A 24,377-nucleotide genomic window follows, 5' to 3' on the forward strand; every position below is an offset into this window, starting at 1 on the left:
TAATCAATACATGTTACAATTATTTCACAGAATAAATGTGAAATTTAACACAAGTTGTAGACAATAACATGTCTAATGCTTTGGTACGTCGCCAAACAAGCAAAAACAGTCTTTCCTCGTTTTCATTTCGCTTACAAGTTATCGCTTACTAAACCTTGTATAGAAAAATAAAACAACCAGCTAAATGACCTGTAGAAGTAACTATTGGTTTGACGGATGACATCTCTTTTCTTGTCATTTTAAGCCTAGAAGCGGTCGGAGTTTACGTTTCAGTATTGATGATGGCTACGCAAACAGATTTGCTGAGCGACTGTCAGCAACAACAAAAAATAAAAAGAAGGAGAAGCGTTTAATAAAGCGAAAGAAAATAAAGAAATCATTCACTAGTACCACAATAATATTATTGTTATTATTGAGGGGGTACTCGCTAATGTTGCTATGATGGAGGACACAGGGTGGCATAGTTAGCTAAAACGGCGACAATAACCTGTTTTAGTCAGAAACGCCATTATTTTAACACCCCGATAACTCACCCGTATAACGCTCGGAACAGAAATGCCTTGTTGGTGTGATACTGTCTTAGATTAACTTATTTGGCGCACCATCCTCTCCGGCAGGATGTTTTTGATAGCTCTCTACTAAGCTTTACGGGTTGCGCGCCGTGTCGCCAGCGAATGACGAAACGCGCAAAAAGAAACCTCGCGCACACGGTTGACGCAAGCACCGTGGGGGACTAGTGAAAACAGAGGCGCTTTTATTGGAATAAGAAACAGGTAAATAAATACCCCCTACCGTTTAGCACTACAAAGGATCGATGCTTTCGGCTAATGAAAAAAAAATGAAGCTCTGTGCTGCGTTTGGCTGTGAAAGGGCCTCGTTCACGGCAAAGTTTCGATCCTAACGTCGCACACCTCCTCGGCCTTACTGCGGCCTTGAGCTAACGCTAACATTTGGTGCAGATAAATCATGTCCAAGTGCTGTTATTGTCCAACTGCTACGACGCAAACAACCTCTCGAAGCTAGCAGGGCAATCAAAATGTATTGTGTTTACTTTTATCTTTGTATTTAGCGTATGCGGTAAGCTTTAGGAACCGTAACGTCGATGCTTTGCTGTTGCTTTTTAACAAATATGCATACCGCCAATAGACAGCAGTTTCTGTAGTACCGTTATAGATATCAATAAAGGCGTTTCATGAATTTTGTGTATTTATCATAGTAGTCGTATTGACGTGAATAGTCGTAGATGCTCGTCTGCGCATGTGTTGTTCAGCTAAAGTTGCTTTCCGCAGTAGGGGATGTAATGTACTTACAATCCGTATTATTTGTTAGTAAACTCGTCATTATCCACCGAAATGCCCTTGTTAGAAGTGGACGCTATTGACTATGTGACCGGCTAAAGAGAGAGGTGTCCATAATGCTGAGTCAGATTGTGCTGAGGGCACCTTTAATAAAGAGCCACGAAGTATAGAAAAGGTCAGATGGAGCTGCACTTTGTCTTTCTGAATCAAGAAAAAGTGTATGATAGGATTCTAAGAGAGGAACTGTGTTATTGCATGAGGCAGTGGGAACTGGGAGAGAAGCATGTAAGCGTGGTGCAGGACATGTGTGAGGACAGAGACAGTGGTGAGGTATGAAGTAGGTGTGACAGATGGGTTCACTGTGGGGGTTAGGATTACATCAAGGATCGGCTCTGAGCCCCTTGTTGTTTGCAGTGGAGGTGGACACATTGAAAGATGAGGTCAGGTTGGAGTCTTCGTGGATTATGGTGTTCGTAGATGATGTTGTGATCTGTAGTGAGAATAGTGAGCTGGAGGAAGAGAACTGGTGAGAGTTATGGTCTGGAGAGAATAGGAATGGAGGGCAGTATAACCAAGACAGATTACATGTGCACAAATTAGAGGGAGACAGGTGTAACAGTGAAAGGTAGTCAAGGGTGGATGAGTTTAAATACCTGGGGTCAACCATCCAAAGCAACGGACAGTGGAGACAGGGTGGAGACAGGAGCCTGAGCTGAGTTGAACATGATCAGGTTTTAGTTGGAATGGACAAAATGAGAAGTGAGTACATCAGACGAACAGCTCAGGCCAGCAACACTAAAGAGGCAAGATTGAGATGGTTTTTAAAAACTGAGCTGCCTGTAAGGAGGAAGAGAGGAGGATCACAGAGGTTGGTGGATGTAGTGAAGCAGGGTTGGTGTGACAAAGGAGAAAGAAGAACTGAAAGAAGAACTATTTTTTAACTTTAAATTGGGAAGTGTAACAGGGCTGGTCTAAGATTTTAGAGACTTCTCTAAGAGCTCTTTTTTTAAATTCATTTCAGAACAGCCATGAACTGGAACAAAGGTGGTCCTGGTGTGAAGCGAGGTTTTGGCTTTGGGGGGTTTTCACTCGCAGGAAAAAAAGAAGAGCCTCGCCTTACTCAAGAATCACACACATCATTTGGAGGCCCAGGATCTGGAAGTGGTGGATATGGGAAGAACCAGCAGCTCCCATCATTCTACAAAATAGGGACCAAAAGAGCTAATTTTGATGAGGAAAATGCGTGAGTATTACATATCTCACATATGTACAGTAATAGAAATATTAATTTCAGCCCTTGATAGCAGCACATACTGGGATTGTGAGTAAATGTATAAGCTGCATATGTCCTCTTTTCAATTAGATATTTTGAAGATGATGAAGAGGAGTCCAGCAGTAACATGGATCTGCCTTACATCCCAGCTGAAAACTCACCCACACGGCAACAGATGCAGTCAGGTGGTGGCTCAGACAGCGAAGATGACCCTTTGGATGCTTTCATGGCCGAAGTTGAGGTGAGTAGAATTTTACAGATAAGCAGAGACACAAACTAAACTAAATTCTGCCTTTAACAGATTTATTTTATTTTTATTTTTCAGAACCAAGCAGCTAAAGACATGAAGAAACTAGAGGAAAAGGAGAAGGAGAAAAAGTCAGCCAAGTAAGACTCTATATTTGCTTGTTTTCATGCTTAATTTAGGTGTTAGGCATTAAATAAAATAATTTCAACAGGAAAAAAGAAATTGCCCACAATTGGATCAAAATTTCATTTAATTTTAAATGTGGCTTAAGTTGCCAAAAGCTGTTAAACTTTACTCAAACCTTATCATTCAAATTTCTCCAAGAAAAAAATGTAAATAAAAATAAAAATCCAACAGTACCTTTGCTAAATAAAAAAAAAAAAAGAAAGATATTGTGAGGTAAGCAGATTGATCATACTCATAGTGGGATGTGGGCTGTCTTTGGTGTACGAACGAGCCGCAGGGAAGTTTTTTTTTTCTCCGCTTGTCATTTCAGGGGTATTCGTGATGACATTGAAGAAGAAGATGAGCAAGTGAGTGAGCCCTCCAAAGTTTTTAATCCTCTACTTTGCTGGTCAGAGAGGTCTACCCTCTCTAATGTTATAAAGCCTCATGTCTTCCCTTTTTTTTGACCAGGTTGCATATAGGATCAATATTTTTAAATGCATTTCATTCTTGTTTTTAAATTGTTAAGTATTCTTTAACCCGTATGTTAAGCTTGTGCTATAAAGCTGAAAAGTCTCATCTGTCACTTCATCCTGGAGGCTGTAGTAAGGCTGTACTAGCTCACTTTTTCACCTGAAATGATTTAATCTCTGCAGGAAGCTTACTTCCGCTACATGGCAGAGAATCCCACCGCCGGGCTGACACAGGAAGAGGAGGAGGAAAACATTGATTATGACAGTGATGGGAATCCAATTCCCTCTACAACCAAGAAAATTATCATGCCACTTCCTCCTATTGACCACTCAGAGGTAAAGTTCATAATTCTCACTGAAAACACACAATTGTTTGGGGGGGTTGTTGTTGTTTTTGTATTTCTCACATATGATAACTATTTGATTGTACATTTTGCTGCCTTTTTTGCAATTTTTCATAGATTGATTATCCACCCTTTGAGAAAAACTTTTACGAAGAGCATGAGGAACTCAGCAGCTTGACTGGAACTCAGGTGCTGGAGTTGAGGCATAAACTGAACTTACGAGTAAGTCTGTTATTCATTTTTTGTACCTGAGAAGGGATAGAGATGTAGTTTAAGCTTTCTTTTCTAGTCTTATTTTCTTTATCACCGATATTACTAGCAACATGGATCGCGAAATAAAGATTAAGTTATTTGTTGCTCATTGTTTTGTTCTTTCTCAGGTATCTGGTGCTGCCCCTCCAAAACCTTGTACCAGCTTTGCCCACTTTAATTTCGATGAGCAACTAATGCACCAAATTCGGAAGTCTGAATACACTCAGCCCACACCAATTCAGTGTCAGGTATGTTGTAATTTAATGTTTTGATATTCACATGGGTGAAAATTTAATAAGTTGTTATTAATGGGGAATAAATTTTGATTTTAGGGTGTCCCCATTGCGCTGTCAGGACGTGATATGATAGGTATTGCAAAAACGGGCAGTGGCAAAACTGCAGCTTTTATCTGGCCAATGCTGGTTCATATCATGGACCAAAAGGAACTGGAGCCTGGGGAAGGACCCATCGCAGTCATCGTGTGCCCTACCAGAGAGCTTTGTCAGCAGGTAAGAGAAGGTTGGAGTATAAAGGGTATATTTGAAATTACAATGTTAAAAGCGTTGGCTCAGTATGGTGTGTAACTGTTAATATTTACTAGATCCATGCAGAATGTAAGCGCTTTGGGAAAGCCTACTCATTGCGTTCAGTGGCTGTATATGGAGGAGGCAGCATGTGGGAGCAAGCCAAGGCTTTGCAGGACGGTGCAGAGATTGTTGTGTGCACTCCAGTAAGAACCTTTTTTCATTTCTCCTGGTTAAAGATGAAGCATTTGCTGCACTGTTGCAAAATAAGCATTAAGTTCACTGCACGTGTGTGTTTGCACAGGGTCGTCTGATAGACCACGTTAAAAAGAAGGCCACGTCTCTGCAGAGAGTAACATACCTGGTGTTTGATGAGGCTGATCGAATGTTTGATATGGGCTTTGGTGGGTTATCATTGTCACTGCTCTAGGAAAGATGTTGTGCTTTTATTCTTTCTAATTTACAGTATGTTGAAATCATTTTTTGTTTTCTTTCTTTTTGCTTTAGAATATCAGGTTAGATCCATTGCCAGCCACGTTCGCCCAGACAGACAGAGTAAGTGATATGATTCATTATTTTTTTTAATGCAAATACTGGAACTACTGAGAATTTATATATTAATATTGATTCATTAATTTCTTCTCAGCTCTTCTGTTTAGTGCTACATTTCGGAAGAAGATAGAGCGGCTTGCTAGAGACATTTTGGTTGATCCCATTCGTGTCGTGCAGGGAGACATTGGAGAGGTAAATATAGCTTTTAATGTTAATGCTTCTTAAATGTTCACACAGGGTGGTGAAGTACATAGAATTCAACTTTTCCTAACTTTCAATTTTTAAAACGTAGTTTCATGTCTACTCAAATGTTCTGCTGCAAAATAGACAAAGTTTTGTAAGACATTTTTGTCTTTAAAGCTCTGTTTTTAAAAGTACATAACATGTTTTTTTAGGCTTTCATTAAAATGCAAACAAAAAAATGCCCTGACACTGCTTTTATTTTAATCCTCTCTAAAAAGGCCAATGAGGATGTGACTCAGGTAGTGGAGATGCTGGTCAGTGGGTCTGATAAATGGGGCTGGCTGACTCGCCGGCTGGTCGAATTCACCTCCACAGGATCGGTCCTCATTTTTGTCACCAAGAAGGCCAACTGTGAGGAGCTAGCTACTAACCTGAATCAAGAGGGCTACAGCCTGGGCCTCCTGCATGGTGATATGGACCAGAGCGAGAGGAACAAGGTCATCAGTGATTTCAAGAAGAAGAACTTGCCCGTTCTGGTGGCCACTGATGTAGCTGGTGTGTACACGATGTAGTTCTGATTGACACTAAGGTTTCCTTGTTCCCTTTTCTTTACGTTTTCATCACTTTCTGTAGCAACTTAATTTTCTTCAAGCTGAGAAACACATGCATGTATGAACGCAATTGTAATCTAACATTTCCTTGCTGCCTTTTTTCCTCTTACTAGCTCGTGGTCTGGACATCCCATCAATTCGTACGGTGGTGAACTACGACGTTGCACGAGACATCGACACACACACCCACAGGATCGGTAGAACGGGTCGTGCTGGAGAGAAAGGTGTGGCCTACACTCTCCTCACCAATAAAGACACATCATTTGCTGGGGACCTGGTGCGGAATCTGGAGGGAGCTAATCAGGCTGTTTCCAAAGAACTGATGGACTTGGCCATGCAGGTTAGATAAATCACTGATTCACAAATAATATTTATCTGGACTAAATGCATCACTTTATTAATTGATTTTTTTTTTTTTTGTAAACTTTGCTCAATTTGCATTGTTTTGGGTTTTTTTTCCCAGAATCCCTGGTTCAGGAAGTCACGATTCAAGGGTGGCAAAGGAAAGAAACTGAATATTGGTGGAGGTGGTCTTGGTTACAGAGAGAGACCCGGCCTTGGGGCTGAAAGTTCTGTAAGTTAAAACCTAATGATTGTAATCATTAATGCACACTGTAAATTAATTAGCAAAATGCCCATAATAACAGATTATGACTTATAACTGTTTTCTTTACAGGATCGTAGCAGCACTAGTAGCTTGTTGTCTTCCACTAGTAGCTATGAAGGCTACAGCAAACCAACTACTGGGGCAATGGGGGATCGCATGTCTGCAATGAAACAAGCCTTCCAGGTACTCACTAATTCAGTTTTTCTGCCATTCTCCTTTATGGTCTATAATTATTCCTACCTAGAGAGATTTCAAATGCACGTTTACGACGTAGTATTAGGGCCACATTAAGAAAAAAAATATTATTGATCATTTTGAGAATAAAATAAAAGTTGAAAATCGAATTAGAGAAAAAAATTCAAAATGTGGAGATTACATTTGTTGTTTCGAGACAAATTCCCACGGCTGCTGTATCCTCAGAGTTACTGAAATCGTACTTCAGACTCAGCTTAAGTGACAAGGAAAGAAATGATTTCTCTTTTAGCACACAAACACAGTGTGGTGATAAGAACGACGGTGAAAAGAAGATTCAGAAGCTGCATTTGGTCAAACAGAAAAACCACACAAACTTGGAAGAGTGCATTTGTACAAAATGGAAGGGCTGGTAATGGACAGAGGCAAGATTATCGATGGTTCCACCCTCGTTCAATAAAGAGGATGTATGTTATATCTACACAAGGCATTTTGTAGAGGGTAAAGCAGCCGTGACAGTTTGCCTTAAACCGACAGCAGTAATCTGCACGATTCAACTTTTAACTCAAATTAGTATTTCGACTTTTTTCTCAAAATGATCAATAATATTTGTTTTTCCTCAGTGTGGCCCTAATACTCCTTTGTTAGACTTACCTCCATGTATTATGTATAAAGATTTCTGTAACTCCTCAGTGCTTAATGCAGTATTTTTTGTTTAGCCGCTTAAATCAAAGCTGAAAAGCAGTTCAGTTGCATCTTGATGAGTTCATCTTAAACTTACTGTGTACGCTTACTTTGGACATTCTTTGTTAGAAAGGAATAAATGCCTTAGGTTTAAGATAGTTAGTCATTCATAATGTCTCTTTTTCCTCTAGGCTCAATATAAGAGCCACTTTGTAGCTGCATCCAGCGGCCCCCCAAAGCTCAGTGCCAAGTCTAGTGGCTCCTCAGGATGGACCAGTGCCGGCAGCCTGAGCTCTGTGCCAACAGAATCTGCCAATGGCTCAGAACGGTCTCACAGTGCTACCTTGTCCATGGTGGGTTTCACCAGTGCTGGCTCCCTGAGCTCAGTGGCCCCCACCAGTCAAACCAGTTCACTCCAGAGCTACACTCCACCTGCACCTCCGTCACAGAGAGAGAGCTCACGTGATAGACACGGGGACGACCGGGGGCGTCACGGTGACAGTCAACACCGCCATAGCGACAGGAACGATCGATACAGTAGCGAGGATCGCTACGGAGACCGGGATCGTCACGGGGATAGAGATAGAGATCGTGACCGCCACGGCGACCGTGATCGCCACAGCAGCAGCCGCCACAGTGACAGTCGTAACGGAGATGGAAGCAAGAGGGACAGAGATGATCGGAGGAGTGATAGGGATGGGGGAGACAGGGGGAGTGGAGATGGGAGGGACAGAGGAAGCGATAGCTTTGCTGTCCCTGAACCACCTAAACGTAGAAAGAGCAGATGGGACAACTAAAGAGAACATAAACACATTAATCGATCTTTATGTGCACCCAACTGCTCCATAACAAGCTTGTCTGTAAAGGCAGATAGCAGAGCATATCCGAGGCTGACACAAGCACAGAACCGTAGGGGATATTTTATAGATTTCGATTAGATAGGAAGTGTACCAAACCTCCTATCAGGCTGGTTAGGACATCATGGTTTGGAGTTTAACAGTTTGGTCAGATCAGCATAAGCGGCTCCGAGACAGCTACTGTACATATACCATCTAAGACTGTTGTTATTGTAAGTCAAGTCAAGCAATACAGCTGTAATAAATCCTCCTGTCCATTAAAAACAATCAAATTAGGATGTGTTATCGTTGTTTGTCTCACTGGCCTCATGCTTTTGGCTTGCAAACTTGATGCTTTATTTTCTCCAGTGGTTTTTTGCCAAGTGTGTTTGTATTTTTGCATTTTGTTAATCTACAAAGCAAACTGTTTGATTTCTGAAGGCGCACTGTGATGATTCACAGTCACTCGAGTACATGTCAAAACAAATATGTATAGTTCTTTTTGTGTCTTGTATTCAAGTTTTAGTGAAGTGCCTCTCTTTGGCATTTAGTCTGTATTCCAAAATGTTTTCAAGAAAATGCATTTGTTTGAGAGGAATTTCAAGTGTATATTGACATGGAAAATGAGAGGTTTTTGATTAAAAGGACTCCTTTGGCACATGCTTTTATATATTCATTTTTGGCTTTCATTACATAGTGATAGGGTCAGAAAGTTGGGATTGAGATGGGATGACATGATGCAAAGGGACTGGAGTGAAATGAAACCCAGCCTGCCACATTAAGAACTAAGCTCTTGTTGTATGGGCTGTTGCTTTAGCATCATGTGACATAAAAGGAGTTTTTACTGCTGATGTTAAAATCCAAAAAGGTGACATGAAAGATGGGAGTTGTATATTTCTCTAAAGTGGTTTAAATTCATTTAATTTAAACTTAAACAGTTCCTGGCAGCAAACAACCACAAAAAAGTGGTTTTGTCATTTCTCACTGTGGCCACTGGGGGGCATAAATGGTTGTGATACGCATCATTACACATAATCGTAGCGGTGTCAAACATATTTTTGCAGGCAGCTCAGATATTTGCGTATAATCCCTGTGCAAATTTTATTCACATAAACTACAAAGCAAAAAGTAAATAACTAGCATGTCACAATTTTACTCCCCCTTTTCAAAAAAGTTTAACCAATTTTCTCTTCCATATTTGGCATTCACTTCACATAACGATTGGTTTAACTGCTTCAGTGTGTTGCACACTGCTCAACACTATGACCTGTATTTTCAAATTAATTCTACCATGGCTACCTATTTTACTAACATTTACTGGCTTCTAGTCTGGAGCTTTTGATCAAAATGAAGTGTAATTTCCTGTGTGTAAGAGCTTCAAAGAAGGCAACTGGACATATTTAACTTCTTTGAAGATGTTTCACCTTTCATCCAAGATGCGTCTAAAAGATGAAGAGTTCCAGGTATTTAAACCCTAGTGGGAGTTGCTTCTTAAGTGGGGGTGATTTATTTATTTATTTTATTTTTTTAAGTCGATGATGCAATGTCCTCGAATAACTTAAAGACGTCCAATCACTGTCTAAACTTTCAAGCTCTTAAGACTACCGTGACCGGGATCACCAAGAACCTACACAGATCTAAGACTATCTACTTTTGATGGAGCATTTCTACATTATTATGAGGATATATATGGATATAAATACATTAGTCTTCTTACATTATGTACTTTATTTTGGTAACTTGTAATCTCCTGGTTTAAGAATTTATTGAATCGGGAAACAAATATAATGAATAAGGTGAAAAGCTGATAGTTGATAAAGCAAATAAATATGTGTGCTGATAATATATCACACATTATCACACGATTAGATTTTTGTGTTATGATGAACAGCCTAAGATGTCTAAAGAAACAAAGGTGCACTTTCACCATAACATCTCAGTTTGTCCACATTGAGTGATTTTACTGTTATCACTTCCATATTACTCACATTCATATATATATATCTTTTTTTTTACTCATACTAACAACTCGAAGTGTTTACCATACATTCACGAAACACTTTATTTTATGCACTTCAAGAACTTTACCTATCTCTTACCCATAGCCAATTCAGAATTCACAGATAATCTAATATGCATGTATTTTGACTGTGGAAGGAAGTCTAAGTACCCAGGGGAAAAGATGCAAACTCCACACAGGAAGGCTATAGCTCGGGTTCAAACAGTGCAGCTTTTAAAGGCACAAAACCTGCACAACACGCATTTTTGTAACAGATGAACACAGTACAATAGTATTTTGCACCTTTATGATCAGAACTACATGTATTTAAGTAAGTAGTAAGTTAAAAATATTTTCAACTTATAGCACATTTTTACTCCTGTGTATAAATACTGCCATCGCATCACCCCACGAGGATTATCAGTGAATTAAATAAATAAAATAATGCACGATTCCGCGGTACATTTAGTCACATGGTTTTGACAAATTTAATGCATAGAAAAAAAAAAAAAAAACAGAAAAAGCACACAACACATGCACACACACATAAAAACACAAAAAACACACCCAGCAATAATATGAATAATATCAGAAGAAATGTGCAGTTCAAAGCAATTACCAAAGAATATCTAAACCAATAAGCCGGAAATTATTATCGTTGTTCCTTTAAAACATGTAGATTACAATTAAAATATATTTAACCTTTATTTAAAAACTTTCTGTTCGAGCCTTAGTTGTGATTTGTCCGATAACCTGCGAATGTGTCAGAACAGATGAGAACCAATAGCGTGCGACCTTCTGCCGGAGGAAAAAAAACACGTTCCGTTGAAAACCCGAAACGAGAAGCGAAGAGGAGGCAGAAATTCGCCGGCGTTGGGGTTACTGTCTCCGAAAAAAATCTTGCCTTAACCCAAAAGTGAATGAGAGGGAAGGTATCTGCCTCCAGCTACTGAGCAAGCAGACTTCGTGTTATCAGCCAGTGTATCGCAGACAAGAAGCCAGATGGTGAGTGTGTATTTTTTTTTGTCCGTTGCACCGTGTGTGTGTCTGCAGCCTCCCCTCCCTCCGCCGCGCGCCCCTCTTCTTCTTTTAATTTTTTTTGTGAGAAGATGTGAGGTGGTAATGTCTTTCCACCCGGGAACGGTTAGCTGTGCAGAAACTGATTTGTTATGTAAACCACTGCGTGAATTGCTGGGGCAGGAGGAGAGAATCAGCTCTGAAAAATTTCCACAGAATTTAAATGCCCGCCGCCGCAGCCGCCGTGTTCCTCAGAAATGCTAACAGTGTGCCGCTTCTTGTCTGCTCGTTAGCTAGCTCGATGGCTAATTACTATAATCTAACCATAGTATCTAAATATACTATTGGTGCGTTATTACAAATCACTCTTGCTTATTATTAAGTCTACGACTTATTAATTTTCCTTCCTTTTTATCGGCCTACTTATACATGCGTTTAAATCAGCTGAATATTATGTGGCGTGTATTTATGTTTTTGTTTTGCTTGAGCTGCACCAGCCATAGCAGATTTTCATTACTTGCACCTGATATTTCTGTAGCAATTACACCAAACCATGGACGAGCATTCAAGAAACCTGGGAAAGAAAAGCACGCAAAAAAGTATAAAGATGCGTGTTGTATTCCACTCACTGGGCATACTTTGCAGCCAGCTGGCTTCATACATGATCATAACACAAATGTTGACTAGCAGCATCCATCCAGGCATTCCTGCATCCCTATGAAATAACTGTGTTCATTGAGGGATAAGCAATTATCCAGGTTTGAATACAATGGATATACAATGAATATAATGGTCCTCTTTGACTTTGCCCTGCAGCATACAAAGTCGCCTTCCAAATGTATAAGTGACTGGGTTTTCAGCTTTATTTGCACTTACTGTAGTGGTTTGTATTGTCAAACCATTATGTGCGGTGTGGTAAAACCACATTTCATCCATCCAAAGCACCACAGCTTTAGAAATCTGTAATTATGGCCCTGGCATATGGCGAGAAGGCTTAAGTAAGTATACCGTCATTCTCTGATTTCCTACTATCATCAGTGTACTGTCTGAGTGTAATTTCAGTTGGAGTAGACTGCACAGATTGACACCCTGTTCTGCTGCCTGAACTACGTCAGTATCCTGCTGGATTTGGGAGCCTGTTGTTGCAGTTTGACTCACTTGTTTGCCCAGACAGTAAATAAATAAAGCAGCTTTCAGCAAACCCCATTTTCCAAAGCTGCAATGAGGACTACTAAAAATTGTATTTAGTTTGTCCATATGCTGTTCTGTCAAACAATTACCATTAACGGCACAAAAACCTAATTTGTTGGGCATGTCAGAAGTGCCATATGTTGGATGGAAGGGGGGGGTTGCCTGCTGTCAGATGTGCAGAGGAGTATTAAATGGGTCGCCAGCAGGTCCATGGCATAGAGCTGCAGGAAAAAGTGGCACATAGTTACACTGGGTGCATACCTGTGCCTTTATATCCCCCTCTATCAATCATTTACTGAAAATAAGAAATATAGCCAGGAGGTATGTGTAAGCAGGCAGGCTCAGGCTTGGAAGGATGTTGAAACAATTTCACAGTTGATATATATATATATATGTATATATGTGTGTGTGTGTGTGTGTGTGTGTGTATTTATGTTTTTTTATTGTTGCATGGGAACGTCACTTCTTTGCAAGCCAAATCAGCTGTGTAGAGACGAATCAGTATTTTTCAATCACTGGGCAAATCACTGATTGCCAGTTGAGCACACAAATATACCTGACCTAGTAAAAGGAAAAAAATACACGTCTCTTTCGTTTCCTGTGGGTATGTGCAGTCTCGCAGTCTGTAAACCTGCATAAAGACTCATTCCAGGAAGTCTTAGTACGTTACTTCCTCTTTGATTTATTTAATTTTCCTGAGAAGTTTCATGTCATTCTCTTGTAAATCAGATCACAGACAGATGTGTGGTGCTGGTAATAAAGGTTTGGCTGCTCTACTCGTACAGCAACAATCCGGACCATTGCCAGCAACTGCTCCAGTTGAAGATAAGAAACTTCAGCATGATTATAGTCTTTTCTCCATTCTTTTTATACAATCCGGTCTCCCCAGCCACCCCCACTGCCATTTAAAGCTCTGCGTGTCTCTTCTTTATACCAGTATTTTTCAGTCTGGACTGAAACCATTAACTCACATTACGTTTTGTCTCTGAGGTTGTCAGCACTGGTCCAACGTCTAAAGTCCTCACGGAAAATAGTTTTGAAGTACTCCAGTTCCTCACAGCATCATAAGTCAACAGAGAACATCTAAGATATCTCATGTCTGTGGGGGTCTGCAGACAATCACCTCACAAATGATTACTTTTGAACTTGAGAAGTAACTACTGAAGGCACTTTATTGAGCAACACTTAATTCCCTGTTCCTTGCCCTCCATTGCCACTGTGATGGAAATTTTGCTGTGATTGCAAAGCAGATATTTGCATGAGGCCATTTTTTTGTAGACGGGATGAGACATGTTACGGTGAATTCCATTCAAGGAGAAGAAGTTGATTGTGAAATGGTCTCTCTTCTGAAGTCCCCGATAACATCAGATCATGTCTTGAACTTGCATCAGTTTCTGTTCTACCTCCAGCAAGGTTGCTGAAAGCAGTGGCATTTTGCTACATCAAGTCAACACAGACTCCGGGTCCCCAAAACATTTTTTTTATAAGCTGGTTTTACTTCTTTCAGTTTTAAAAAGAAACCATAAACATACCACCTGCTGCTGAATACCAGCACCGACAGTAGTACTACTGGAATTTGGTCTCTTCAGCAAAGGTAGCCCTGCAGTGCAACTTATAAGTTACTATATGTTTCTTGCTTTTAACTGCAAGTCAGTAACACTTTCTCCTTTTGAAATGGCAAACTACTTCTCAGAAATGATACATGCAAATGATATTAAAATGTTGTGGTTTTTGTACTACTGAAAGACTTTTCCTACTTCTTAAATTAACAGAACAGCAAAACCAAAAAGAAAATAGAGATCAGAAATGGTTGGGATTGACTTGTTATTCATCAAAAAGTTAATGCACAGCATATTTGCCACAACTTTTCTGGTTGCAGCTTTCTTGTATGACGATCTTTTAATTTTCACAGTTAAATGCCAAGATAATGAAACAATGAATGATAGACTGCATCAGAAAAGCACTAAAAAGATGTTATCTTCTAGTCTCACAGTTCACCCCTAAAGTTCATGTCGTCTCTCATTAACATAGGTTTCATGAACTTCTTTGTCAATCTTAGACAGGAAGTGAAAAAAACCTATGAGACGTGGACATGTGATAAATGGTCTATACTGTCGAACACAGAAAATGCCTCGTCATTTTCTTCTTTTATACAGGAAGTTCAAAAGAAGAAGAGAAGTAGTGGTCAAGCAAATACCAAAACTTGGCTCAGACATGATTACTCTGCAGACTGTTGAGGCAAACCTCTATCTGTGCTCTGGCAAACGAGACCATGTCATTCTTCTTTTAGCTGCTCCCCAGCCAGTAGCCATGTTCAAATATTTCTGCATCACAGATTTATTATTATTATTTTTTTAAATTAACCTTATATCAGATGAGTGTTTTATTTTTTCCTTTCTCTGGCATGTTGTCCACATAGCTTGCTTTGTCTCTTCACGTTAAGCGTTATCGAATCTCTTCAGCAGGTTTTGTAGTTGTTGGATCATTTCCGTAGCTTGCACATCCATATTACGTACAGTTAGATATTTTCTGTAAAATAAATATTCAGGCTCTAGGTTTATGTTGTAAGTACTGGTCTGGAAAATTATTGTTTTTATTCGTGAAACCGTTAGGCTGCTGATAAACAAGCTCATTAACACTGTTGTGTGATGTGTTAATGACGACGAGGTACATTGTTCGGTTTTTTTGACTCTGCTTTCCAAATTATTAAACAATGATCTTGTTTCTAAAAATAAGAAAGTAAGCAAGAGAGAGAAAGAGAGAGAGAGACTGGGAACCTTATTTGATAAATGACATTTGTTACATAGCTTCCCTCCATTCCCTTGTAGGGGCCTGCTGCAGCACTCTGTGTTTTAAGTGATAATCAAGTGTGAGGTGGTGGCATTTGCCTTCTTGTGTTCTGTCCATCAGCACTACAAGAGAAAAAAATGTGTGTCAATTTTGAACTTCACTAGTATGTTGAACTTTCACCCCCATAATACTCTTTTAGAGTTTTTGTAGCTAGTTAAAGGTCTGCGATTTACATCAGCAGACAGCTCTTGTATACATTTCAAAGATTTAGAGATCGAGGGCCTTGGTTTGTAGCTTTGGTGCTTGTTTAACGTCAACATCAGTGAAGACTGTATACGCTTTATTGCTTAATACTTCCTAAAATTCTTAAATGGCATCTCCACATACTCTCCCTATTACGTCTCCTCTTGATTTTGACAGAATAAGAACAGACCTGAGGGCCATTTGACTCCCTGGTCAAACACATCCATGGCCTCAAAAGGAGAGTAGGATTTTGGGACCTTGGTATTTTAAGTCAAAGGATTGAAATCATACTTCAACTTGGAGATCAGGATGCACAGTTGCTTACTGCTGCTAAAAGCTCTGTAGGGAAGATACTGTAGCTAAGAATATAAATAGGGAAAATGGCTAACATGCCTCTGCCATACTGTAACAAAAACTACCCTGTAGCACCAGTACTAGCAAGCGATGGTGCTACGGAGTTGATGTGTAGCTTCTTATTTACTATACAAGTGTAATAGAGGTATTTAACCTTCAATCTAAGTCAACAAAAGTGAACAAAACCTCTTAGGTGGTTGCAGCATGAATACAAATGCACACAAGCATACGTGCATGTGAGATTAAAGCAATGTGAGGGCTGAATGTGAGGAATGATGCTGTGAGCTAAGAGTAGAAGCTCTTTTCCAAGAAGATTTGAAAACTTGAGTGAAAGTGCTCTTTGTTTGGTAAGATAACCACGCTCCAGCTGGCTCTCGCTCCTCATACACTGGTATGCTGAACTGCCCCACAGTTAAAACAGTGTTACTCATTGCAGGCCTAATTAATCACTCCACAAAACTTTATTTATGTTTAGATCAATTTTTATCTTTAAAATTTTTTATTGCGATTTATTCATACAGCAGAAAGTTGCTGTTTACAGTCAATTATTAGTAAGGAAGTTGGTTAGGTACATAGTGATTATACTCCTTGTTGGGACTATGTAAGACAGAGGAAGCCAGATGTGTCAAAACAACTTCCTGCCACATTCAAGCTGTTTGATGGCAACTGAGACCCATATAAGGTAAAAGAAGACAAGATGGCACAAGCTAATCTCAAGTCTTCCTGCATGTTTGTGTACGTGTTTTTGGAATGACTACCCAGGCCTAACATAGAAACTCATGCTGCTGGGTTATTTTTACCAAAGAGAAAACAAAACATTAGCTAGTCTTTGCTTTTGCTTTGATCACTTTACCCTTTTTACATTTATTTCATGATTTCATTTGCACAACTTCCTTATCAGCCTTTACAGCCTTCTACTGATGTAAATATCCCCTGCAAAAAAACTTACAAATATTACAAAATCAAATTTGAGTTTCTGTAGTGTTCAGTCATTTGAGAAGATCAGATGCATGCTAGTTTCTCAGTTGTATTGCAGCAACAGGAAGTGGTCTATCATGCGTTTTGCTAGATAACCAGAAAAGTGTGAGCTGTCTGCTAGCGAGCAGCAGCAGCATAATGACTGAGTTCAAGATGAATGGGGGATAACGGGGAGACGTCCAACTGTTGGGATGTGATTACATCTACAGGAAGCGGCATGGCCCCACTGTTAATGAACCAATCGTTTCAAAGTATGTCATCCGGATGTCATAAGTATAGACAACACCCTTGCTGTTCTCCCTTTGAGGGTGCATTAAAGGCAGCCCTGTTCAAAAACAATATGCTAATTAATACGGCAACAGTTTACACTGTTAATCAAGTAGAACCTCTCTAATCATTAAACTAACACGTGATGTACAATCCAGGAAGTGTGATTTAATAATCTATACATTGTGAAGCCACATTTGTCAATAAAGTTTTGCAAAACTTTATCATTTATGATTGTAGCCAGAAATACTTGCTATTTGCTTAGCTGTGGCCTTGCTGCACTTCAATGAGCAGGAGTTCTGTGACGACGTGAATTGTGTGTTTAATGCAGACCAAACATTAGCCTGACTTTGACAGTAATATAAATGAGAAAATAAATAATAATTTTTTACATATAACACATGGTGCCAATATAAGTTATGTCTAGCTAAATTGGATTTTATGGGGCAATGGGACCAGTTGCTGTGATCTGTAAGACTTAATTTGCTCTACTGTTCAAAACAAACTTCTGACTACCAAGAAAGCACCTGGATCGCTCACTCCTATACATAGTACAGGGATCTAGTTTTTCAGGCATGTCAAGCACATTGCAATGCTATTTATCACTGGTTTGTTGCTTAACTTCTGCTCTTGACTCGTGTCAGCAGTTCAAGAGCGATTCATGCTCTAATGTGTCTTAACTCTTTGTTTGTTATTTTGTTTTCAAAGCTGCAAAAAAACAGCAATCAGCATTTGTCTCTGATGCTAAAGAGCTTTGAAGTTTATAGCAGTCTCTGAACCACCATAACCTCACCCCAAGGTCCAGCTCCAGCCAGATTGCCTTATATAATAGGGTTTTAGCAAAGTCTGCAGTGGACTTTCCCCTACCTCAACAGCGACTTCCCTTCTTCTGCACACTAAGTTTTCTTGAAAAACTTGTTTTGAATGTTTTTCTGTTTATTATCTGCTTCATCTACCTGTTAGTTCTGCTTAAAGATGTGATCATGTTCATTGCTTCAGGAAACCTACTGCAGTACTACTGTCACTTCCTCCAGCAAGTTTTTCATCTTTCTTAACCGTCTTCGTGTCTGAGAAGTGTCTCTTTTGCCTATAAAACTGAACAAAACTGCAGTTACACGACAAAAACTTTAAACACCCGTAGTGTGCAGAAAACTGTGCTGACTTGTGTTGTATGGCAGCCAGAGAATTAAAGAGTAAATTTATGAATGTGCATGATTGTAGGGTTGAGTCAAACAAAATGGTTCATTACATGAACTGATTACAGATTGCAAAGTTGAGTCATTTTTAAGATAAAGACTGGCAGCAGAACATCAGTTTTATTACTTCAGTGAGAGCTCTTCTACCTTTTGTAATAGTCCATGCCATTATCCCTTAAGATTTCTTAACTGAACCACTGAGTCTGAGTTGTTCTGCTATGTTGAGGGCTGATCCATGCAGAGCAACGCACAGCTCAAGTCACATGACTAAACAGAAGGCACCTGATCCTCTCCCAGGGGTGTAAAGAGACAGATGGAGTGAATAGAAAGAGATCAGATTGACACTATTAAAACACGGGCAAAGGTAAAAAGAGGACAGTGAAAATACCCTTTAGTATGATTTTTGTGACGCCTGTAATTTTATCGGACAGTGTTACCTAATATTTCTAATGCGTATATAGCACACACACACACACACACACGTTATGCATTATACATATTTGAATCATTTATTTAATTGTTAAATGTATTTTTTGTGCTCACGCAGGACACCGGAAACACCACGGAAGAAAAATCCGTTCAACGATCCAAGGTAAATATATATACGTATTTGTCTTATCTCAAGTTCACAGCTCTGTGTTCACCTGCATGTGATACTTATGCCCAACTTCACTTTCATCAGCATTTGATTTTATGAGAGAGCATTTAGTGTCTAGCTTTCATCTTGCTAAAGCTAAAAGGCTGTATTGGGAACATTATGTGCATGCCTGGTAGTAAAGCAGTATATTTGTGTGCTCAGTCCTTCAGCTTCAACACCCAGAAGGAAGTGTGTACATCATGTTTGAAGGCAGTCTACCCAATGGAGAAACTGGTTGCAAACAACCTTGTCTTCCATTCAGCATGTTTCTGCTGCAGGCACTGCAATGCCAAACTCAGGTGATTATATATAGTATACTGGGGTTTTGTTTTGTTTTTTGTTGTTTTCTCCTGACCACTGTGATCGGCATGTAACTCTTTGATTCCTCCATTTCTGGCAGCCTTGGCACTTTTGCATCTCTTCAAGGTGAATTTTACTGCAAACCCCACTTCAAACAACTGTTCAAGAGCAAAGGAAACTATGACGAGGGTTTTGGACGCGAGCAGCACAAACAGCTCTGGGCCGCTAAGGAGACAAATACTATAACAAAGACGCCATAATAATGTCTGCCTTTGTCCTGTCGCAGACCTGCCTCTTCTTTTCCCTCCTCCTAACACCTCCAATGCATCACGATGAACACATGCCTCATAAGCTGGGGCACTGTTAAATCACCCACGCACTCACTCGCTTTTTAAATGCCATCAAAACAAAGACATGCACAGACATCTTGAAAATTACTGGGCAGTCATGATATATACCACTTACCGTAATTTTGAGTATAATTTGATGATAACTGTTAATTTCCTAATTGTATTTTCCAATTTCCTGTTTGAAATTGGTAGTTGATTGTGACCAAAAGCCTTCTCTGGTGTGGAGAGTGGAATAGTGAAGATATTTTTTTTCTCTCTCTCTTTTTATTTTGTTTTAATTAATTGCACCCTTTTATTTTTAGAAATAAGTCAACTGTATGCTCAGGCAAGCATATCTAAGGGGTTAAAGAGCATCACGTTTTGCGTTAGGGCATACACTCAGGTCAGTTTTAACCCATGGGTTTAAAAGAAGACTTATCAGATTTTATTACTCATTGTAAAAACACACACATCAAATTAAAAAAAACGATCCTCTGTATTATGACAATGCTGTCAGACAGGTTTGTCAGGTTTCATATATTTGAGGAACAAACAGGGTACAATGTACTGTAAAATAACCGTGCACGTTAGCAACAACTCACCTCTTGTGTTTATATTTTAGCTTTCGTTAGTCTTATTATTGCTCACTTCATCACACGGTTCTTCATTATTTTAATGAGTCTTGCATGTTGGCATGACTGGGTCCTGATAGCCTTATCTTATGACTGTATTGATCGTTTGTGGTGTGAGTGTTACTTTCATTTGTTTCTCTTGCATAGCGATGATCTTTTTAACATTTTTAGACCCACTTGAGTTTAGATTTGATTGATGTCATGGCATAAGTTGATCTCTGAGCTTTTTATGGTTACGATTTTAATGAATTTTTCAGATTGTGCTTTGTATACTGTCTGTATACTAGCTGTAGTTTGTGATTAGTAAACATTCCCCTCTGTGCTGTACCCTTGTCTTGCACATATATCTACACACGATCACCAGACAAAAGGTTAATTATGGCAGGGAAGCTGAGCTTTAGTATGTAAACATCCCTCCATCTGTCCTATGAAACATTTTAAGAGGAACTGTAAACACCTGGATAAATTGATTATTGCTTGTATGCTATAAATGAGGATGTTGATGGACAGAGCTTAGGTCTCACAGTGTGTTGCTTCATAATTTCATGCTTGTCAGCTTGTTGTTGTCTTGTGATGAAAGTTTTAAAAGCTGTATTATAGCGACATAAACATCCAGTGACTCTGTCTTGAACCCCTGAGTCCTTTTTCAGTTAATGCCTTCTGGTTCTCCTGTCTTATTTGCTAAATGCAACTGGACCTATTTCTTAATATAAATGTTACAATAGATGGATGGATAGTTTGTCACATATATGGGCACCCTGATGTGTGGCTGCATGCAAAAGCCAGTGCAGAGCACCCCCTGCTGGGGAAAGTGTGACAATAGCGTCTCACGTGAGAGGATAAAACGATAACTTGCCCATGATTTGAGTATAGCCTTTTATTTTCAAAGTTTTTGAGTTGGATCAGCAGCTTCTTTTGATCTTATTTAGTTTTAACATGTAAGAACAATTAATTCAATGTAGATTTCCATGGTTTTATTTCATTCTGTACAAAGGATAACTCCAAAGCCATCAAATCATCACATTTTAGAAAATGTCTGAGTACCGCTGACACTTGAATGGCACAAAGTACTTTCTGTGACTGAGGGTTTACTGTTAATTTGAGCTTGCTGTGCAGAATAGGAAGCAAAACAGATGGATTTTTTTTTTTTTTTAAAGAGAAGCCTTAGAAAACAAAGAGCTGACCTTATTGCTTTTTCAAAACACCTTTGAGTGCACAGATCTTTACAACAATCTTGTGATCATGCCTTTTTAAAAACAGATCTGGTTATTGTAGAGTCCAACTCTTTAACATAGGATTACTTCACTCAACCAGCAGCCATTTTCCCCCACCTAACCATCTTTATTCACATGTACAAAAGTTCTAATTCTACTGTGTGTGTGAACATGTATGTTTTCTTTATGTCATTTTAAAACGGCCCTCTGGATCCCAGAGAATGCTTTAAAAATCAAGAGAATTGTATCTGAAAATGCTGTGTTTGTCACTCTCTGTTAGCAGTTCGCCAAGGTACAACTGCAAAATCTGTGAATTGCAATGTCCAAGTCTAATAGAGCAGACAAGGTACACTTTACACTGGTGCCACAAGGCTCAGGTGAATGATTGCAGTGTGACATTTTATTGTTAAATCTGTGAATCATTTCATTTCTGTGCTACACTTGATGTGGAATTCCTTTTTTATTGCCGTTGTCATAAAGACATTTTAAACGTATGCATCTTTGAAAGTGTGTTCTATATTACAGACATGACCTGTGGATTGAGGTGGCCTTACAGCAAAAGGATGCTTGGACTGTATGCAGTCTTTCTCCTCTCTTCCTCCTCCTCTCTCTTGCTTAGTTGTAGTATGGTACATTTTAAAATGTGAGCGCCCTCTTTCTACGCCAATATACACAATCATTTGTGCATATTTTTGTTTTTATTTTTTTTTTTACATGCTTTTGGAAAAAAATAAATAAATAAAATGCTGGTGTTGATTTAACACACTGAGTTTTACATTGTCTTTATTTGTGGTGAAATACTAAGATCTAATAAAGTTTAGCTGTAATGGAAGTAATCCAAAAGGTAATTGGCTACATTTAAGTACAACTTTGAAGTACTTGATACACTATACTTGTATTCTAATACACTGCAGTGAAAAATACTGCCCATCTTACTCTGCAATATTTATATTAATATTACAGCTTTTTTGTCATATTTTGTAATATATTTTGTTTTTGAATGTGGTTTAGTTAGTTGCTGTTCTTACTGGAGTAACTTTGACCACAAAATATTATCTGGAATTAACAAAGTATTATGAATATAGAACTGTCACGGCTGCAAAGCCAGTGCGTTAAAGGAACGGACCCAAAATCAGAGACAGGAGAAAACAAACTAAGTTTAACAAAAAGCGAGCCGTTTATTTGGCTGAAAAACATGAATACAAAATCCAAAGCAAAACAAAACTGGAAAGACTAGACCAGGGGTGTCGAACTCCAGGCCTCGAGGGCCGGTGTCCTGCAGGTTTTAGATCTCACCCTGGGTCATCACACCTGAGTTTATTACCATGCCTCTGGAGATCATTTAGCCATTTAAAATCAGCTGTGTTTCGACACCTGTGGACTAGACTAACAGCTATGACCAAAGAGAACATGAACATGATTATGAGCAGGAGCATGAGAGAAGGTATAGGACAAAAAAAAAAAAGTGAACTTGAAACATGAACATGCCCTGAACAGAACCTGATGTGGAGAAAGGAAAACAGACAACCTGACAAAGACTGAATGAAAACTCACAGACTAAATACACAGAAGAGGTGATCAGGGGAAGTGGAAACACATGGGAAAACAGCTGACTGGAATGAACATAATGACAAAACACATTGAACATGGAAACACCCAACTCTTCAAAATAAAACAGGAAACATTGAGAGACGTAGACATGACAACACAAGCTTGGCAATATGGAACACACAAACATAAAACATAGGACAGACTAGGGAGACACGGAACACCAGAAGAGACATAAGAATGGATAAGGGACATGAGAGCACAAGCATAACTAAAGGTAAAACACTGAGGCCAAGATAGAAAAAAATGATAAATAACTCAAAATATGTTTTATATTTTAGATTCCTGAAAGTAGCCACCCCTTTGCTTTGTTGACAGCACAGCAAACCCTTGGCCTCTCAATGAGCTTCGTGATGTAGTCACCTGAAATGGTTTTCACTTCACAGGTGGGCCTTGTCAGGGTTTATTTGTGGAATTTCTTGCCTTCTTAATGGGGTTGGGATCATCAGTTGTGTTGTGCAGAAGTCAGGTTAATACACAGCTGACAGCTCTATTTGACAACTGTTAGAATTCATATTATGGCAAGAACCAATCAGCTAAGTAAAGAGAAGCGATAGTCCATCATTACTCTAAGAACTGAAGGTCAATCACTCTGGAAAATTGGTAAAACTTTGAATGTGTCCCCAAGTCCAGTGGCAAAAACCATCAAGCACTACGATGAAACTGATTCACATGAGGACCAGCCCAGGAAAGGAAGACTAAGAGTCATCTCTGCTGCTGAGAATAAATTCATCCGAGTCACCAGCCTCAGAAATCACAAGTTAACAGCACCTCAGATTACAGACCAGATAAATGCCACACAGAGTTCCAGCAGCAGACAGATCTCTCCATCAACTGTGTAGAGGAGACCGTGCAAATCAGGGCTTTATGGTCACTTAGCTGCTAAGAAACCACTACTAAGGAAAATCGACAAACAAAGAGATTTGTTTGGGCCAAGAAAGACAAGGAATGGACATTAGACCAGTGGAAATCTGTGCTTTGGTCTGATGAGTCTAAATTTGAGATCTTTGGTTCCACCCACAGTGTCTTTGTGCAACGCAGAAAAGGTGAACGGATGGTCTCTACATGCATGGTCCCCACTGTGAAGGCAATATGATGGTGTGGGGGGACTTTGCTGGTAACACTGTTGGGGATCTATTCAAAATTGAAGACACACTGAACCAGCATGGCTACCACAGCATCCTGCAGCGACATGCCATCCCATCCGGTTTGCATTTAGTTAGTTATTTTTCAACAGGAAAATGACCCCAAACACACCTCCAGGTCGGTAAGGGCTATTTGACCAAGAAGGAGAGTGATGGATTGTGTGTGTCCAAACCTTTGACTGGTGTGTGTGTGTGTGTGTGTGTGTGTGTGTGTGTGTGTGTGTGTGTGTGTGTGT

General features: G+C 39.4%; 1 protein-coding gene across 2 annotated transcripts; it reads left to right on the forward strand.

Annotated features, from left to right (window-relative positions):
- Nucleotides 1-539: 539 nt before the first annotated feature.
- Nucleotides 540-8,538, forward strand: ddx42 (DEAD (Asp-Glu-Ala-Asp) box helicase 42). Of its 2 annotated transcripts, none has more exons than XM_005726219.1 (18): nt 540-773; nt 2,320-2,541; nt 2,662-2,812; nt 2,897-2,958; nt 3,315-3,351; nt 3,640-3,792; nt 3,918-4,022; nt 4,181-4,300; nt 4,385-4,561; nt 4,654-4,782; nt 4,881-4,980; nt 5,084-5,131; nt 5,223-5,320; nt 5,590-5,866; nt 6,036-6,262; nt 6,386-6,496; nt 6,599-6,712; nt 7,597-8,538. In XM_005726219.1, the coding sequence occupies exons 2-18, from the start codon at nt 2,327-2,329 to the stop codon at nt 8,200-8,202; spliced, it is 2,730 nt and encodes a 909-aa protein (XP_005726276.1). In that variant the 5' UTR covers nt 540-773; nt 2,320-2,326; the 3' UTR covers nt 8,203-8,538. The 2 variants fall into 2 exon arrangements, with proteins under 2 accessions (XP_005726276.1, XP_005726277.1); XM_005726220.1 differs by lacking the exon at nt 540-773 and adding an exon at nt 1,717-1,738 and having other exon boundaries at nt 2,325-2,541.
- Nucleotides 8,539-24,377: the final 15,839 nt, after the last annotated feature.

This window comes from Pundamilia nyererei, unplaced genomic scaffold, assembly GCF_000239375.1.
Source record: "Pundamilia nyererei isolate P.nyererei 1_Seehausen unplaced genomic scaffold, PunNye1.0 scaffold00018, whole genome shotgun sequence".
Taxonomy (NCBI): domain Eukaryota; kingdom Metazoa; phylum Chordata; class Actinopteri; order Cichliformes; family Cichlidae; genus Pundamilia; species Pundamilia nyererei.